The sequence below is a fragment of the Pinus tabuliformis genome, chromosome 3_1 (assembly GCF_031772625.1).
Source record: "Pinus tabuliformis cultivar Carrire ecotype Pingquan chromosome 3_1, CPIR1, whole genome shotgun sequence".
NCBI classification, from domain to species: domain Eukaryota; kingdom Viridiplantae; phylum Streptophyta; class Pinopsida; order Pinales; family Pinaceae; genus Pinus; species Pinus tabuliformis.
The window spans coordinates 900,696,217-900,716,189 of NC_142301.1; the positions used below are offsets into that span (position 1 = coordinate 900,696,217).

Genomic DNA, 19,973 nt, shown 5'->3' on the forward strand with positions numbered 1-19,973 from the left:
AAGCCAAGCTTGTGTGTAAAAGGTGCAGAGGGCTTCCCCACGCTCTCAAAGTGGTTGGTAGGGCAATGGCCGAGAGTACTCATCCACAACAGTGAGAATGGGCTGTCCAAAGGCTGCCAAACGTGGACAGTGTGTACAATTCTGTTAGGTTGAGTTATGATGCACTCGGCTATGAGGATGCTGACCTGCAATTGTGATTTTTATGTGTAGCTGCAAACATCTTGGAAGACGCAGTCATTCATGTCCAGTTGGCGATTCAGGTATGGATAGGGGAAGGCTTACTTGCCAAGAAGACGTTGGAACATGAGCATCGACCCGCTTATGATCCATTCGAGCTGGGAAGATATTATCTCAACATTTTAGCAGATCGTTGTTTGATCGAGCCAATGATGAGAGACTTTGATGGGCAAGTACTCTGTTTCAGGGTGCATGACTCCCTGCGTGATATGGCAATCCGAATCGCAGAGGAGGAAGAAAATTTCTACTGCCGTGTGGGTAATGGTTTGACAGCTGTGAATGAAAATGAGTGTTTGGGCCGCATTCGGCTTTTGTTGAGCGAGAACAGATTGACTTCTTTCCCCTAATCACATCGTCTACACAAATATGCTCATTGCTTCTCAGTGGAAATCCATAATTAACAAAGATCCCAACAAGGGTGATCAGGAGTATGATCTCCCTTAAGGCGTTCTCTTTAAGTGGGACGTCATTGAAATCATTTCCAGAGTATTGGGTGTTTGGAGCAGCTAATATATTTGGGTTTAAGGCAGATGCCCATCAATACGTTACCTGCATCTTTTACCAGTCTTGCAAATCTGGAGATCCTTGATCTTTCCTATTCTGCCATCCAAGAATTACCGTCCGCCATCCATATGCTGTGATCTTTAAGGAAATTAATCTTGGAGGGATGTAGAGATCTGCAATTTCTACCTCCCTGTGTCTCAGGGCTTACCTCTTTGGAGCATTTGGAAACTTATGGTTGCAAGGCTTTTTTGGAAGAAAGATAAGGATACCAGATGGAAAAAAAACAGCTTCTATCAACAAATTGGCAAGTTTAACACAACTTAAAACATTACAACTACAAAATAATGAGGAAATTATTAGTGATGGCACACTGGGAAAGATGACTCAAATGAACTCCCTCACATTGTCACTCATAAAGCTGGAAATTCTACCCAACGATATAAGAAACATGTCAAAATTGAGAAGACTAGTATTATTAGAATACTTTCACTTGGTTAAAATGGATTATAATTTTTATGACTTTCAATATTTGGGCTATCTTAAATTTGCTGGTTGTCATTTCTTGGAAGAACTTCCACATCTACATAAACTCAAGGGTTTGAGGCAATTGGAGATCATTGAATGTCCTAGATTAAGTTTGTTTCCAACAAAATTTGGTCGCAAAGGAGCATTTCCTCTTCTGGAAACATTTTCTCTTGCTTGGCTACCTACATTAAAGGAGTTGCCTGTAATAGAGAAAGGTGCAATGGCTTCACTTAAAATATTTACTATAATGGCATGTACAACATTAAATATATTACCAGAGAGTTATATGGATCTGAAGACACTTCAGAAAGTCATAATTTTTGGTTGTCCAATAAGAAATATAGGAACTAGAGAGAACACTAATGTAGAAGTGATGGCAATGTCTATGGTAGACATGGCAGAAATTACAAAGAGATATTCCCAATTGTGGGATAAAAGGGAAAGTTGGTTGTATGGTGAATTTTGGTGCAATGAGCTCTTCTTCTTCAAGTACTTCCCATGGCCCTGTTGTTCCAACAGGCTTTGCAAAGATGAAATTCTTCTTCAAGTACTTCCCATGGCCTTGTTGTTCCAACAGGCTCTGGAAAGATGAAATTGATCGAAGAGCCCCTTATAGTGGGACAGGATAAAGCATTTTCGATTCTCGAAAAGTTCCAGAAAAACTCTTCTTTTGAAGACGCTCTTCAATAGCCAAAAGGTACGCAGTAATTCTAAGGATGGTTTATTACTTTGGCTCACTCTTTCCCAAAGTCCCTCTTTTAAAAGTCTTAGAAATGCACTCCGTACCCAAATAGCCACACAAAAAAAGGTAAATTTGGGCGAAAATATGAACGAAGAAGAGGTAAAGCAATGGTTGAATCAGACAGTGCACCAGAGCACCGGGCTTATTCTGTTCTTAGATGATGTATGGGGATGGAATGCTGCAGAATTGTTAGAGGAATTAGGTGTACTGTGCCCTGTAAGGAACCACTCCACCTCCAAAGTCATTGTCAGTTCCAGGGATCGCGTTGCACTCTTAAAAACAGGTGTCGCAGATAAATACACAATAACAATGGAGGATTTGTCGGAAGATGGGAGTTGGATGTTGTTTGCTTGTCACACTTTTCCATATAATAATGGAAATCTGCCAGCAAACATAGAAGAGGGAAAAGCCAAGATTGTGTGTAAAAGGTGCAGAGGGCTTCCCCTCGCTATCAAAGTGGTTGGCAGGGCAATGGCCGGAAGTACTCATCCACAACAGTGGGAATGGGTTGTCCAAAGGCTGCCAAACGTGGACACTGTATACAATTGTGTTAGGTTGAGTTATGATGCACTCGGCTATGAGGATGCTGACCTGCAATTGTGCTTTTTATATGGAAATCTGCCAGCAAACATAGAAGAGGGAAAAGCCAAGCTTGTGTGTAAAAGGTGCAGAGGGCTTCCCCTCGCTATCAAAGTGGTTGGCAGGGCAATGGCCAGGAGTACTCATCCACAACAGTGGGAATGGGCTGTCCAAAGGCTGCCAAACGTGGACAGTGTGTACAATTGTGTTAGGTTGAGTTATGATGCACTCGGCTATGAGGATGCTAACCTGCAATTGTGCTTTTTATGTGTAGCTGCAAACATCTTGGAAGACGCAGTCGTTCATGTCTAGTTGGCGATTCAGGTATGGATAGGGGAAGGCTTACTTGCCAAGAAGACGTTGGAACATGAGCATCGACCCGCTTATGATCCATTCAAGCTGGGAAGATATTATCTCAACATTTTAGTAGATCGTTGTTTGATCGAGCCAATGATGAGAGACTTTGATGGGCAAGTACTCTGTTTCAGGGTGCATGACTCCCTGCGTGATATGGAAATCCGAATCGCAGAGGAGGAAGAAAATTTCTACTGCCGTGTGGGTAAGGGTTTGACAGCTGTGAACGAAAATGAGTGTTTGGGCCGCATTCGGCTTAATCACATCGTCTACACAAATATGCTCATTGCTTCTCAGTGGAAATCCATATTTAACAAAGATCCCAACAAGGGTGTCAGGAGTATGATATCCCTTAAGGCGTTCTCTTTAAGTGGAACGTCATTGAAATCATTGCCAAAGAGTTTTGGGTGTTTGGAGCAGCTAATATATTTGGGTTTAAGACACATACCCATCAATAGGTTTTACCTGCATCTTTTACCAGTCTTGTAAATCTGGAGATCCTTGATCTTTCTTATTCTGCCATCCAAGAATTACCGTCCGCCATCCATATGTTGAGATCTTTAAGGAAATTAAGCTTGGAGGGATGTAGAGATCTGCAATTTCTACCTCCCAGTATATCAGGGCTTACCTCTTTGGAGCATTTGGAAACTTACGGTTGCAAGGTTCTTTGGAAGAAAGATAAGGATACCAGATGGAAAAAAAACAGCTTCTATCAACAATTTGGCAAGTTTAACACAACTTAAAACATTACAACTACAAAATAATGGGGAAATTATTAGTGAGGGCACACTAGGAAAGATGACTCAAATGAACTCCCTCACATTGAAGCTGGAAATTCTACCCAACGATATAAGAAACATGTCAAAATTGAGAAGACTGGTATTATTAGAATACTTTCACTTGGTTAAAATGGATTATAATTTTTATGACTTTCAATATTTGGGCTATCTTAAATTTGTTGGTTGTCATTTCTTGGAAGAACTTCCACATCTACATAAACTCAAGGGTTTGAGGCAATTGGAGATCATTGAATGTCCTAGAGTAAGTAAGTTTCCAACAGAATTTGGTCACAAAGGAGCATTTCCTCTTCTGGAAACATTTTCTCTTGCTTGGCTACCTACATTAAAGGAGTTGCCTGTAATAGAGAAAGGTGCAATGGCTTCACTTAAAATATTTACTATAATGGCATGTACAACATTAAATATATTACCAGAGAGTTATATGGATCTGAAGACACTTCAGAAAGTAAGAATTTTTGGTTGTCCAATAAGAAATATAGGAACTAGAGAGAACACTAATGTAGAAGTGATGGCAATGTCTATGGTAGACATGGAAGAAATTACAAAGAGGTATTCCCAACTGTGGGATAAAAGGGAAAGTTGGTTGTATGGTGAATTTTGGTGCAATGAGCTCTTCTTATTCAGAAAGCTTAATACCATTATATGATTTATGATTTAAGTTTTGGCCATTATCTTTATTCATTATCAAATTTTAGACAAAAATGTTTGACATTATAGAAATGAGCTTGATAAATAGTTCATAATTATTTATAATTCTTTAGATTTTTATGACAATTTCAATTTTTTTTTTTTTTTATCTCGAACTTAAAAAAAAACAATTTCAATTTCTTAATCTCTAACTTTAAAAAAAACAAGAAGACGGAAATTCACTTGTACATGGCTATGAAAAAGGATAAGAAATAGCGGAGAAAAAGAGTGAATCTAGGGAAAAAGAAAAAAAAGAGAGGGGTCCATCTCAACAGCTTTTAAAATGACACTCCCTTTGCAAGAAATAAATTTTTATATGCAATGTCATAATGTATTAATCTTGTTATAGAAAAATATTCAATTGAATGACCAACCTCAAGGCCTTGGCCCAGTGAAATGGTATTCACGTCTCCATAGAGTAGAGCAGCTTCACATAGTTTTATCTCTTTGTGCAACTCTTTCAGATGCCCCCACTTCGGTTGCCTTATATTGCCTATAAGGATTACAGAGTACCACGATTATATAGAGGTATATATTTTATTTGTTTTTAGTTTGGAGAATGATTTTTATAGATTATTTTTAGCTAAGATACAAGGCTGTGAGGGGCACATCTACAGTAAAAGTCACTCAGAATTTACACTCAGCATCATCTAACTTAATAGAAGACCAATCACTTTACTACTTGGGCTAGACCACAATCCAGTAGGCACAGAGTACAACAAATTAAGCAATTATGGAACAGAGTACCAAAATTTCCAAATATGGACTCACAATGGTTCCTAGCTTTTCTCATTGTGAAAGGATAATTGAACCAGACTAAATTTTCAGTGCTATACAATCATGGTGCATATAATCCCCCTCCTTACCCCCGCCCCAAAAAAACAGCACTCACACAGTTTCAGTGCAGACATCCAAGCCTTTTTAAGTGAAAGCTTATGCAAGAATCTCTCATCAAATTTACAATACTTTGGATGACTATTTGAATTTGAAATCTGCTATACTTCTGATTGTAGCAGAGGCTTCTCATAGAAAACTATACCATCCACACCCAATTGGATGCATCAACGAAAAACACATTCACTAATGTCCTCATAGATGAAATCACACATTCCTGTGGACGTTGCTGAGAAAGGAAACACATACATCAGAATTCTTTGTAGAATATATTGTTGCCTGCATATTCAACATAAGTTTGATGCCTACAGTCAGTGATTAGTTTCCATCTCAACAACTTTTAAAACGACACTCCCTTGCAAAAAATAAACGTTTATTTGCAATGTAATAATATAACAAATATTTAGATTTCAGTCACTTTCCTGAATATAATTGATTGGCAACTTGTGATAAGGAATCACCAACTTACTAATAACTACATGTGAATTATGTCATTGGAACTTACTTTTGAATGTAGGGAGATGCTAGTCATTACTTGAAGAAGAAGTAGTGTCCATGTGATGAAAAATATGTTCAGGACGCATGATGCTTTTGGAGCATACCAAATGTACATTAGTACGATTCCAGCCAGGGAAGTAGCATAGGCCATCGTTGACATTGTAATCACTAGGATCCGACTCTGTGAAATTAAATTTTCTTTGTTCATCAGTTTTATGCCATATACGAAAACTGGGAGATAAAATAAATGTCATGATAAGGAGAAAATGGATCTCAATTAAAGAACAAAAAACTCTTAGATTAATAGCTTTTAAACAGGGGAGGTGGAAATTTGAATATGTTTTTGGATGCATTATAATCGATGTTTCCATGAGTTATAAAATTCAGATTTAGTACATTGGCATGTCAATTCAATATATAGAGTTGTGTTGAGCTGTGGAACAGATAAGGCAAGTTCTGTATTTTTAAGTTTGGATTTCAAGTAACAAAGTAAACGCCCATCTTCTGCATTACTCAAATTTTCTTCACTTTCTTCACTTACTAAGGATGCTTCTCGTATTCGTCGATATGGTCATGAGGCAAATATGTGTGTATATCTGTAGATAGAGAGGGCTTTATTTTTCTAATCCTACTTAAATGTTCTTGATTCTGTTATCTCCTGATTTTTGACAAGATCCAAGAAAGCAAACTCTAAACCAAATCTACATATTGGAACTAAATGATAAATGGCCATATGAATCTCAATTTAGGTATTAATAGCCATATGCCTTGTCTGCATCTCGACTATTTCTATGGTTTTGAATTTCCTTATAGGTTATTTTATCCATTAACATAATTAATACCAGTTCGTCATCCAGTAATTTTCCTTTTCTTTCTACTCTGTAAAAGGAATTTTTTGTCCAATCTAGGGATGGCTTCAGCTGGATGAAAGTGATGGTAAAAAAATCTCCCAAACAAATTTTGGATTCAAACTTCAATTTTTTAACATATCCATCTTCCTTGAAGTTAAAAGAAAAAAAACCATGAACATGAGGGGAAAGAGTTGTACCATCGTTCAACATTTTTCTCCAATACCCAATATAATAATTCCCCCAGGTGATGAAATTGATATTGTTGGTGTTGGTGTTGAAATTGCAGCCATTCCGGTTGCTGCAGGTTTTGACCTGCAAGAACAGAATCCATTGCAAATATGGTCAAGCTGCCATTGTTGCCCCGGTTCAGGCCATCCTCCTCCTCTTCTTCCTCTTCATCTTCCCGCTGTCCAAGGCTCGTCTGTGCAAGAAAATTCTCCACCGCCCCGGCCTGAGTAGTCTGAAAATTAGGCCTGTGAATGTCTCTCCAGACTTGATCAAGACTTCCCCCGGCTGCAACGCTCACCTGGCGCTACATGGCACAAGGTGGGGAGCTCAGAAGGCCGTCCTCCATGTTACTATTTCCTGCACTGCCATCGCCGTGAAGCTTCTCTACCCGCCTTTGCAGGGGTTGCAAGAACCTGAATTCAGAAGGAGCGAGCACTGCCTGGGACCCCATATGGCTGATTCACGAGGTACCGGTTTCGGTTTCATTACCGCCCAGGGGAGGTCATGGCATGTGTAAGCGACGTGGAAATAAGGAATGGTGGCCACGGACTCTGCAGGATACAGAGCAGAAGGAGCGTCCATGTAACTGTATCGATCTTCGCCAGAGTTAGTAACCACGTGGAGGTATGTATAGTTGTTGGTTAATCTGACGGTAGAAGATGCTTCTATTGTCTAACATAGATAATCGATGGTCCATAATCGTCCACGGTAGCAGCTGGGGGTGTTGATTCCAGAGGGAACGCCTTACGGCGTAATTACCTTTGCATGAATAACACTGGTGCAACAAGAAATTTGTCAACACTCTAACTCAATCATTTGTCTACAAACTATCAAGCCATTCGCAAGCAGAGCACCATGGAAACAGTGTAAAATTTCAACCATGACTTCAAAGAACAAATTGCAACACATATTACCCCAAAAGACTTTTTTCTTTGTTCTCAGTCAAAGTACAACATACTCAAGGGACTAGCAACGATGCCAGAAGATCCACATATAATTCACTAAGTGACAACCAACAAAATCAACACAGTCACTGTCAAATATCTAATCATGGTTATTCATCAACACATGGAATTTTACAGCGGCTTTATGAATTATAATTTTGGGCAATAACACTTCAACTATAGGCTATCAAAAACATTTTATCTTGCTTGGCTACCTACATTAAAGGAGTTGCCTGTAATAGAGAAAGGTGCAATGGCTTCACTTAAAATATTTACTATAATGGCATGTACAACATTAAATATATTACCAGAGAGTTATATGGATCTGAAGACACTTCAGAAAGTAAGAATTTTTGGTTGTCCAATAAGAAATATAGGAACTAGAGAGAACACTAATGTAGAAGTGATGGCAATGTCTATTGTAGACATGGAAGAAATTACAAAGAGGTATTCCCAACTGTGGGATAAAAGGGAAAGTTGGTTGTATGGTGAATTTTGGTGCAATGAGCTCTTCTTATTCAGAAAGCTTAATACCATTATATGATTTATGATTTAAGTTTTGGCCATTATCTTTATTTATTATCAAATTTTAGACAAAAATGTTTGACATTATAGAAATGAGCTTGATAAATAGTTCATAATTCTTTATAATTCTTTAGATTTTTATGACAATTTCAATTTTATTTTTTTTTTATCTCGAACTTAAAAAAAAACAATTTCAATTTCTTAATCTCTAACTTTAAAAAAAAACAAGAAGACGAAAATTCACTTGTACATGGCTATGAAAAAGGATGAGAAATAGCGGAGAAAAAGAGTGAATCTAGGGAAAAAGAAAAAAAACAGAGGGGTCCATCTCAACAGCTTTTAAAATGACACTCCCTTTGCAAGAAATAAATGTTTATTTGCAATGTCATAATGTATTAATCTTGTTATAGAGAAATATTCAATTGAATGACCAACCTCAAGGCCTTGGCCCAGTGAAATGGTATTCACGTCTCCATAGAGTAGAGCAGCTTCACATAGTTTTATCTCTTTGTGCAACTCTTTCAGATGCCCCCACTTCGGTTGCCTTATATTGCCTATAAGGATTACAGAGTACCACGATTATATAGAGGTATATATTTTATTTGTTTTTAGTTTGGAGAATGATTTTTATAGATTATTTTTAGCTAAGATACAAGGCTGTGAGGGGCACATCTACAGTAAAAGTCACTCAGAATTTACACTCAGCATCATCTAACTTAATAGAAGACCAATCACTTTACTACTTGGGCTAGACCACAATCCGGTAGGCACAGAGTACAACAAATTAAGCAATTATGGAACAGAGTACCAAAATTTCCAAATATGGACTCACAATGGTTCCTAGCTTTTCTCATTGTGAAAGGATAATTGAACCAGACTAAATTTTCAGTGCTATACAATCATGGTGCATATAATCCCCCTCCTTACCCCCGCCCCAAAAAAACAACACTCACACAGTTTCAGTGCAGACATCCAAGCCTTTTTAAGTGAAAGCTTATGCAAGAATCTCTCATCAAATTTACAATACTTTGGATGACTATTTGAATTTGAAATCTGTTATACTTCTGATTGTAGCAGAGGCTTCTCATAGAAAACTATACCATCCACACCCAATTGGATACATCAACAAAAAACACATTCACTGATGTCCTCATAGATGAAATCACACATTCTTGTGGACGTTGCTGAGAAAGGAAACACAACATCAGAATTCTTTGTAGAATATACTGTTGCCTGCATATTCAACATAAGTTTGATGCCTACAGTCAGTGATTAGTTTCCATCTCAACAACTTTTAAAACGACACTCCCTTGCAAAAAATAAACGTTTATTTGCAATGTAATAATATAACAAATATTTAGATTTCAGTCACTTTCCTGAATATAATTGATTGGAAACTTGTGATAAGGAATCACCAACTTACTAATAACTACATGTGAATTATGTCATTGGAACTTACTTTTGAATGTAGGGAGATGCTAGTCATTACTTGAAGAAGAAGTAGTGTCCATGTGATGAAAAATATGTTCAGGACGCATGATGCTTTTGGAGCATACCAAATGTACATCAGTATGATTCCAGCCAGGGAAGTAGCATAGGCCATCGTTGACATTGTAATCACTAGGATCCGACTCTGTGAAATTAAATTTTCTTTGTTCATTAGTTTTATGCCATATACGAAAACTGGGCGATAAAATAAATGTCATGATAAGGAGAAAATGGATCTCAATTAAAGAACAAAAAACTCTTAGATTAATAGCTTTTAAACAGGGGAGGTGGAAATTTGAATATGTTTTTGGATGCATTATAATCGATGTTTTCATGAGTTATAAAATTCAGATTTAGTACATTGGCATGTCAATTCAATATATAGAGTTGTGTTGAGTTGTGGAACAGATAAGGCAAGTTCTGTATTTTTAAGTTGGGATTTCAAGTAACAAAGTAAACGCCCATCTTCTGCTTTACTCAAATTTTCTTCACTTTCTTCACTTACTAAGGATGCTTCTCGTATTCGTCGATATGGTCATGAGGCAAATATGTGTGTATATCTATAGATAGAGAGGGCTTTATTTTTCTAATCCTACTTAAATGTTCTTGATTCTGTTATCTCCTGATTTTTGACAAGATCCAAGAAAGCAAACTCTAAACCAAATCTACATATTGGAACTAAATGATAAATGGCCATATGAATCTCAATTTAGGTATTAATAGCCATATGCCTTATCTGCATCTCGACTATTTCTATGTTTTTGAATTTCCTTATAGGTTATTTTACCCATTAACATAATTAATACCAGTTCGTCATCCAGTAATTTTCCTTTTCTTTCCACTCTGTAAAAGGAATTTTTTGTCCAATCTAGGGATGGCTTCAGCTGGATGAAAGTGATGGTAAAAAAATCTCCCAAACAAATTTTGGATTCAAACTTCAATTTTTTAACATATCCATCTTCCTTGAAGTTAAAAGAAAAAAAACCATGAACATGAGGGGAAAGAGTTGTACCATTGTTCAACATTTTTCTCCAATACCCAATATAATAATTCCCCCACGTGATGAAATTGATATTGTTGGTGTTGGTGTTGAAATTGCAGCCATTCCGGTTGCTGCAGGTTTTGACCTGCAAGAACAGAATCCATTGCAAATATGGTCAAGCTGCCATTGTTGCCCCGGTTCAGGCCATCCTCCTCCTCTTCTTCCTCTTCATCTTCCCGCTGTCCAAGGCCCGTCTGTGCAAGAAAATTCTCCACCGCCCCGGCCTGAGTAGTCTGAAAATTAGGCCTGTGAATGTCTCTCCAGAGTTGATCAAGACTTCCCCCGGCTGCAACGCTCACCTGGCGTTGCATGGCACAAGGTGGGGAGCTCAGAAGGCCGTCCTCCATGTTACTATTTCCTGCACTGCCATCGCCGTGAAGCTTCTCTACCCGCCTTTGCAGGGGTTGCAAGAACCTGAATTCAGAAGGAGCGAGCACTGCCTGGGACCCCATATGGCTGATTCACGAGGTACCGGTTTCGGTTTCATTACCGCCCAGGGGAGGTCATGGCATGTGTAAGCGACGTGGAAATAAGGAATGGTGGCCACGGACTCTGCAGGATACAGAGCAGAAGGAGCGTCCATGTAACTGTATCGATCTTCGCCGGAGTTAGTAACCACGTGGAGGTATGTATAGTTGTTGGTTAATCTGACGGTAGAAGATGCTTCTATTGTCTAACATAGATAATCGATGGTCCATAATCGTCCACGGTAGCAGCTGGGGGTGTTGATTCCAGAGGGAACGCCTTACGGCGTAATTACCTTTGCATGAATAACGCTGGTGTAACAAGAAATTTGTCAACACTCTAACTCAATCATTTGTCTACAGACTATCAAGCCATTCGCAAGCAGAGCACCATGGAAACAGTGTAAAATTTCAACCATGACTTCAAAGAACAAATTGCAACACATATTACTATCTAATCATCGTTATTCATCAACACATGGAATTTTACAACGGCTTTATGAATTATAATTTTGGGCAATAACACTTCAACTATAGGCTATCAAACAATTCTAATTGGAACAATTGAATTATGGCAAACAATACAGTCCTAAAATCACCCCAACCGATAACACTCCATTATTTAGCTTTGTTGGGCCAAGTAATTCTAAGCACACCAGTCAAATAAGAGATTATCGCATCACAACCCTCATGTTGTAGTTATGTACTACGTTGGATTTTGTTCATCTTCTGCAAATAAAGGATTGTGGATAACCTTTGTGCATTCACTGATGGGTCCCAAGCCCTGCATCAAATTAATTTGTAAAATCTGAAAAAATTATAAATTGATTTCTCTATGCAAGACTCCGCATTAGAATATACTTCAAATAAAACGAAGATCTCACACACTATAATTACGCACCCAACGATGATGATACTGATCCCTTTATTGTGCACTTGAGAAATTAAAACTTGGATCATTGTAATTGACTCAAAATCTTTTGACCCATGTTATAATGAAAAAACGAGAACAGTATTTTAATTTAGATTGATCCCCAAAGTTACCATCCTTCAGATCTTAATCCCTATTCAGAACATAAATAAATAAATAAAATAGAAAATGGTCGACACAAGCTAGATCGATCTCAAAATTGTGACCCAAGTGTGCTAATTCATGGACCTGCAAAAAGACTTTTCAATCTAGGCATATATACATTCACTTATGAGAATACATCAATTACGACATTGATCCATGGCTTTCAAGCCAAAAATACCAAGAAATTAGTCTGCATAAATTTCTATAAAGAAAACTTAGAGGTAAGACATGATGTACACAAGAGGAATCTCGCACAACCTTCAAACTTTCTGCTATCAGATTTACATCCTATAATGACACGCAGAGCTAATACGATCCCTTCAATATGTGCAACAAATCCAAAATGGATTCTACATGAGTGCATAAACATGAACCTTCAGGCATTTGCAATTAATCTTGATCAAAATGTAATTAATGAATTTATGCTCATATATCTCATCGATAAGTAACTTGTGCTCTTTGAAATATAGTCAGATCACTACTAATTATTCATAAGCCGAAGTATACGGATCAATACTTTCCATACCATTATTTTATGATTCTTGAGGTCGCTCAGAACTTACCTTTGCGAATGCAATTACCTGTACGGACAACTTTTCAGATGCACATTGGTGCAACATGTTCCAGAGCAGACATAACCCAAAAAATGCACACCAAATGATCGGGATCGATCCCCATTTTATAGCTTCTCTCCCTTGTCATTACCATAGGAAAATACATGGTATTCGTTTGTTGGATTGTTGGTTGTTTCAATCTCATCAAATAAACCTTGGACGCACAAATTCCATGTTAAATTTAATTGATTTTCCAAATCAACTTTTGACGAATAAAATAATATTTAATTGTAATGCATTCTTCAAGGACCATAACCATATACGATCAATAACTAATTCATTTAGTTCCTCCACATATTTAGGTCCATATAACATTGTCACTCTCTCCATCGAGCACTATCTTGTCTTGCACACTTCCAAAAAGTCTTGTTTTCTCATACTCATATTACTGTTCACCTTTGATGTAAAGTAGAGGAGTATGAATGGAGTTTAATTCAGGTTCTAAGAAACGCCTGTTCGATGCCACCATTGTAGCTCCTGAGATCTATGGTTGGAACAAAAATGAAGTTACAGCTAACCCCAAAATAACGTAGTAATAGAAGCCCAACACAGACGCAGGAGCTTTCTTGGTAGTCCTGGACTAATTGCTACTGATAATATTTTACTGTCAAATACCCTAACCTAAGTGGATAAGAAGCGAATCTGAGACAAATAATCAAAATGTTATCTAGGTTCAGAAAGATCGAATCCCATACCTGCCTCCTTGCTCTTGAACGAGCAGCAGATTCTCGATTTTTGATCATACGCTTCTGGCGCCGCTCCACGGTGTGATCTGTTATAGACTCACAACCTCGTTTCTTCCAGACAGGGTGTTCAGAGCCCGACGATGCGGCTACGACAGGGATATCAATATTACTGTTCGCCTGAGCCGATAATTCCCCAAATTGTTGGTGTTGGTGTTGAAATTGCAGCCATTCCGGTTGCTGCAGGTTTTGACCTGCAAGAACAGAATCCATTGCAAATATGGTCAAGCTGCCATTGTTGCCCCGGTTCAGGCCATCCTCCTCCTCTTCTTCCTCTTCATCTTCCCGCTGTCCAAGGCCCGTCTGTGCAAGAAAATTCTCCACCGCCGCGGCTTGAGTAGTCTGAAAATTAGGCCTGTGAATGTCTCTCCAGACTTGATCAAGACTTCCCCGGCTGCAACGCTCACCTGGCGCTGCATGGCACAAGGTGGGGAGCTGAGAAGGCCGTCCTCCATGTTACTATTTCCTGCACTGCCATCGTCGTGAAGCTTCTCTACCCGCCTTTGCAGGGGTTGCAAGAACCTGAATTCAGAAGGAGCGAGCACTGCCTGGGACCCCATATGGCTGATTCACGAGGTACCGGTTTCGGTTTCATTACCGCCCAGGGGAGGTCATGGCATGTGTAGGCGACGTGGAAATAAGGAATGGTGGCCATGGGCTCTGCAGGATACAGAGCAGAAGGAGCGTCCATGTAACTGTATCGATCTTCGCCGGAGTTAGTAACCACGTGGAGGTATGTATAGTTGCTGGTTAATCTGACGGTAGAAGATGCTTCTATCGTCTAACATAGATAATCGATGGTCCATAATTGTCCACAGTAGCAGCTGGGGTGTTGATTCCAGAAGGAACGCCTTACGGCGTAAATATATTAAATTGTGAAATGCAATTTATTTTTATTACATTTCTTGCATGCAATATATAAAGTATTTAGTTTTTTTATATACTCGTAGTATGTAATGTATAAAATATTCAGTTTTTTTATTGATTGATTATTCGTTATTTTAATTAAAATAAATTGCAACTACTTTATAGTGTAATATTAATATTATTTTTATAATATATAACTTTTTTTATTTAAAATTTAATTCGTTCAATTTTTATAAGTTTTATTTTGTAATTATTATTATACGTGTCCTTGAGAGGATATAGGATATAAGGTATTCAATTTTTTATTGACTTGCTATTAGTTTTCTTTGGCTAAAAAAAAATAAAATTTATCCAAAGTTTGACATTATGAAATTAAATTTATTATTTTTAAATAAAATTCATTTCTATTTATCTCAAATATGACTCCCTCTTACTGTGTAATTGTGTAATGGTGGCAATAATTGACTTTTGGGTACTCTATTATTAATTACTATGTACTATAGCACTAATTACTATGTACAATAAATATAAATAATCTGAAAAATAACAACATATATTAATTACTATGTACCATAAATACAAAGGGTTTGTAATTAAATTCAAAAATTCCATTTTCTTATTGGTGTAAAGTATTGAATAGACAATTTTGATGAGTTTTATTTTTTAATTTACAAAAAAAATAATTTAAAACATATAAATTTCAAAAAAAATATAAAAATAACATGTGTACAATTTGTACAACTCTCATTATATCAATCTATACTTTAATGACATGACATATGTACTATAATATGATATAATATGAACATTATATAAAAAATTGAAATAATTATTAACTTGTTATCATTCTCTTCAATGTCAATTATATATATATAACTTTTATCTAACAAAAAAATACTTAATTATATAAAAAAGATATTTATATAGTTCATTTTGAAATTTTATTATTGTTTGGAGTACGTACAACACATCATGACATTAAAATATTTGATTAAACTAAATAACAAAAACCCTTATTTATATAAGGACTACCATATAATTAATTTAAAATTTAATTCATTCAATTTTTATAAATCTTATTTTATAATTATTTAAATGGGTATATACCGTATAATTCACTGTCCATATTTTAATGATGTGTACGCCAAACACAAATGCTTTGGCTTTTGAAATTGTTTTATTACTATCCAAGGAATCAAGATATCCATATGCGTGACCAAGTAGAGACATGGAATTGTTTGTCGCTGGCCATTTGCAACGTGGACTGCTTTAACTTCTCAAGTCTTTCAATGCGTCCTGCGGTCATCTCTCATGTTATATCCCTTGTGTGTATTTTTTTGTCTCAATTAAGTGTTGCTTATGTTATTTATGATGTGTACGTCAACAGAGTACGCAAATACTTTGGGTTTTGATAATATGTTGCAGCAGGATTTTTATGTTGTTGATAAATGTTTAAAATAATAAAAATGTTAACAAAAATTAAAAATAAAAAGTTTAGTATCATTGAACCTAACTAATTTCTTTATGGGTTAAATGATCTGGGATTGTAGATGTTTATTAAACAAATTATTCAAAAGTAAGTATATACCACTCTTAGTCATTTAATGCAAACAATGTTGTACAATATGGCAAGAGCTAACCAGTCTGCCATAGGGCATTAAATGCCCGTATGGAGGCCGGCTATAGCATGGATGTCGAGGGGGGTCGTCCTCCATGCATCGTTATTCCGGCGAGAACAAACCACCGTTTCCGGGAACGCGGGACCCGCCATCCACGCGCTGGCACCGGGACCCATTTTCAAACAGCAACCTCCCCTCGCGCCCAAATACCATTTTCATTTTCGAAAACTCTCTCCGGGTTCAAACCTGCTCTGCGTATCCTCTGCAACCGTCTGCGCATCCTCTGCAACCGTCTGCGCATTTTCTGCGCTGGTTAGCTCTCGCCCTCTGCGCATCCTCTGCAACAGTCTGCGCATCATCTGCACCCACCTCGCAGGCAATCCCGGGCGCGAGGTAAAAATACAATCATGCTCTCACATTCCAATTATGCAAAATCGATAATCTGCTATCCTTTGCTTGTTATCGCTGCTATCCTTCAATTCCAACCTTATATTACATTAAAAATATCATATTGTTACAACCATTCAAAAAGTAGTTCGGACAGAAAGAACCTGGTCAATTTTTAAAGGGACTCCTTCAAGAAGCCGAGCATCTGCAGGAACAATATCTCCAAGTTTAATCGCTAGACCTACAAGTCTTATTAATCATTGCAAAAAATGTAAAGAAGAAACGAGCATCAGAAAGATAGAAATTCCTTTACATGACCTCTTGTGAGTAATAGGGCAACAGACCATACCTAAAACATAACGAGCAAAAAAGAACACACATATTAATCGGGAAAAAAATGCAGTTTAAGACAGAGGATGTACTCTTTCAGTGCCACGTCTGAAACAATTAGGACAAGAGAGCGAATAACATGGAATCACACACTACATCGACTATTGCCGAAAAAAAAAATCTTACAGAAAACAACTCTGCTAATAATCTCAACAACCCATTAATGGTCAGAAACGAATGCTCAATTGAAATGAACTTATTAAACCACTGGTGCAAAAATGAACCCAATCGGCCTCATCGATTTGATTCAATTTGATTCAATTAAATACCAAATCCGAGCATAACCCAACATTACATTATTCACTGATTCATATAACACATCACCTCTCAGTTCCATGAATCCTAACCTGCTCCTGAAGCATGTTATCTTCCTGTGCAGACATCCATGAACCCAAAACCTTAAGAGATCAATCCTGTTCAATAATTACAGAATACTGAAACTAACAATAACTCATAGCTAGTTAGTTGGGATGCACAAAGAAGCTGATCAGACATACCTGTTCAGACCATGTAACAAAATGTCTGTCTCCCCGAGACTTATCAGGATTATTACAGTTGTTATTGGCGTGGAACTGAAACTGCCCAAGTGGATTCATCTCTTCATTCACTCAACATTCATTCATTCACTTGTCTGCTCCGAAAGCTGCATCACTGATTTTGGCATGGCCATACAGACACTGCCCTCTATTGAGCGCTGGTTTGACACTACTGTTTAAAATGTACTTACTCCTCCATTTGCCAAAGCAATGGACATCACTGCTGCAGCTTCCATGACCCATGATAAAGGATTCCACATAAAGCCCAAAAATTTCAAGAATTTACTTTCCTGCAAAGAAAGTAATTAGAAATAGAAACAGGGTGTGAGAAACTAGTTCATTGTTTCATACTATTAAGGGAGTGTTTCTATTCCAAAATCTTAAATGACTGCCCTTTCCTACATCCCAAAGACCAGAGGAAGAAGATTATGAATGTATTTGAACCAGGTAAAGATCATTCCAAGGAATGAGGAGCATTGTGGAAGAAATCTTACCTTTTTCTCTTCAAGCTTGTTGGGTCCAAAGAGCTCCAACCGCTGTTGTATTTCATTAGATGTCAAACCTTCCCGTTTGCATCGAAGGTTTACAAAAACCTCCTCAATGGGGATATTTTCCTGCATTGACCACAATAACACAGTTAGGGTCCGGCCTGAATACAGAAACCTGTATCTGCTTAAGAAAAAATCCTAAACCCAAAACCAGCTTGGTCAAAAGCATCTTAGGTCCGCCATTCAAAATTTATAGAAGACTCCATACAGATTAAGAATCAGAGAAGACTTCATATAGATTAAGAATCATGTGGCATGACAAATAACCCAAATCAAGAACAAATCAACACATAGACCGTCCATACTGAAATTATACGTTGATTGTGGTTGTTCCTGCAAGAAATTCTCCAGTCTGAGCATGGTAATACAGAGAACACAATCATCCAACTACATTAAGAAGAATATGTTCAATTAGTATACACAAAATAAATGACAGAGCAGACAAGAAAATATAGAATCCAGTCCCTAACTTTTATTCCATTCTCTAACTATTTTCAAATGGCCAAATCCAAGACAAGGAAAAACAATTCCCAGCCTTTGGGCCTTAGAGAAATGATAGAAAAAATTACAATAATTCTTCCCATTGAAAATGCAAATCCAAACATTCCACTGACAATATCTTCAATTGAGTAATCAATCATTTAAGTCTCGTGTCTTTTATTTCTATTCCAATCCAATACAGAACCAATATCTGTAATTGAGGAATCAAGCATTCAGTACCAATATCCTTATTGCTAATGCCCATATGAGCAAACAGGGGAAGAAACAGAAGGGGGAAAACATGGAACATAACAACCAGAAGCCAAATTGACCCAGTGAATTGTATTTCCAAAACTACCGACTCAAGACCTTACAAAGAGGACAAAAGAACTTACTCTTAAGCTGCCTTTCTTCCTTGCAGGTCTGCTAACATCAGCAAGACGGTATTCGTGCATGATGCAATTTGTCTTTGTGCCTTTGGGTGCTTTCCCAGCATAGAAGACAAGAGCCTTCTTGATGCCCACTCGCTTCTTTCCACCTTTAGCAATAATGGGCTTATCAGCACCTGTAGCTTTCCAGTATCCAGAACCAGCAACCCTATTTGGCCTTGATCCATTCCGGTACTTCCTATCCCTGGAGAGAAAAAATACCATTCCTTCTCTCCAAACAGGGCCTTCTCTGTAAACAGAAAAAATAAAAGAACAGGCTCTTTGTTAAGTCTTGAAATCCATCTGATCACACCTTCTATAATCTGTTTAGAAATATGGGTACAAGGATTAGAGGGGAGAAATGAAAAATATACCTGGAAGTTGCCATGGATCATATCTGTAGGGATCCACTTCTGCTATTATAGGAATAGGGATCATCTGAGAGGCTTCCTTCTTGCACAAGTAATGCACAACCAGCTCTTCATCTGTAGGGAAGAATCTAAATCCAGGAGGCAACTGTAAGTCAGCCTCTGCATTTCTTCTACTCATACCCATGGCTATGTTTATCCTAGTGTTTTCTTCTCAATACTCCTGAGATGCTCTGATCATCTCTACTAACACAACATATAATAAATGATGCATCATTACAGTAATATTTCAGTCTAGACAACCTTGTCATGTCTGCCTAGAAGAATATTTTAAAATGGCATTTTCGAACAATAATTTCTGAACACAAGGTAGGGATACCTTTCATTATATCCACAACTGGAGATGTTGCAGGAGCCAATTGTTTTTCCCTCTGGTATGGAACTGCAGGAACTGCGGGATAAATGGCAATCAGTCAAAGCCACTATGAAATCAGACATTATAACATCATCTTATAGCAGCACTAACTTTTCATACTAATAATGTGGAGTTAGGGCT

At 37.5% G+C, this 19,973-nt stretch overlaps 1 protein-coding gene and 3 pseudogenes across 1 annotated transcript; all 4 read right to left on the reverse strand.

The window, feature by feature from the left end:
- Positions 1-6,825: 6,825 nt before the first annotated feature.
- LOC149190549 (uncharacterized) lies at positions 6,826-7,430 on the reverse strand (annotated as a pseudogene).
- Positions 7,431-10,825: 3,395 nt separating this feature from the next.
- On the reverse strand, positions 10,826-11,632 carry LOC149190550 (uncharacterized). Its single transcript, XM_089410547.1, has one exon. The coding sequence runs from the start codon at positions 11,348-11,350 to the stop codon at positions 10,826-10,828; it is 525 nt and encodes a 174-aa protein (XP_089266673.1). The 5' UTR covers positions 11,351-11,632.
- A 1,991-nt stretch (positions 11,633-13,623) lies between these two features.
- LOC149190551 (ABSCISIC ACID-INSENSITIVE 5-like protein 3) lies at positions 13,624-14,369 on the reverse strand (annotated as a pseudogene).
- A 2,435-nt stretch (positions 14,370-16,804) lies between these two features.
- LOC149190552 (NAC domain-containing protein 68-like) lies at positions 16,805-19,604 on the reverse strand (annotated as a pseudogene).
- Positions 19,605-19,973: the final 369 nt, after the last annotated feature.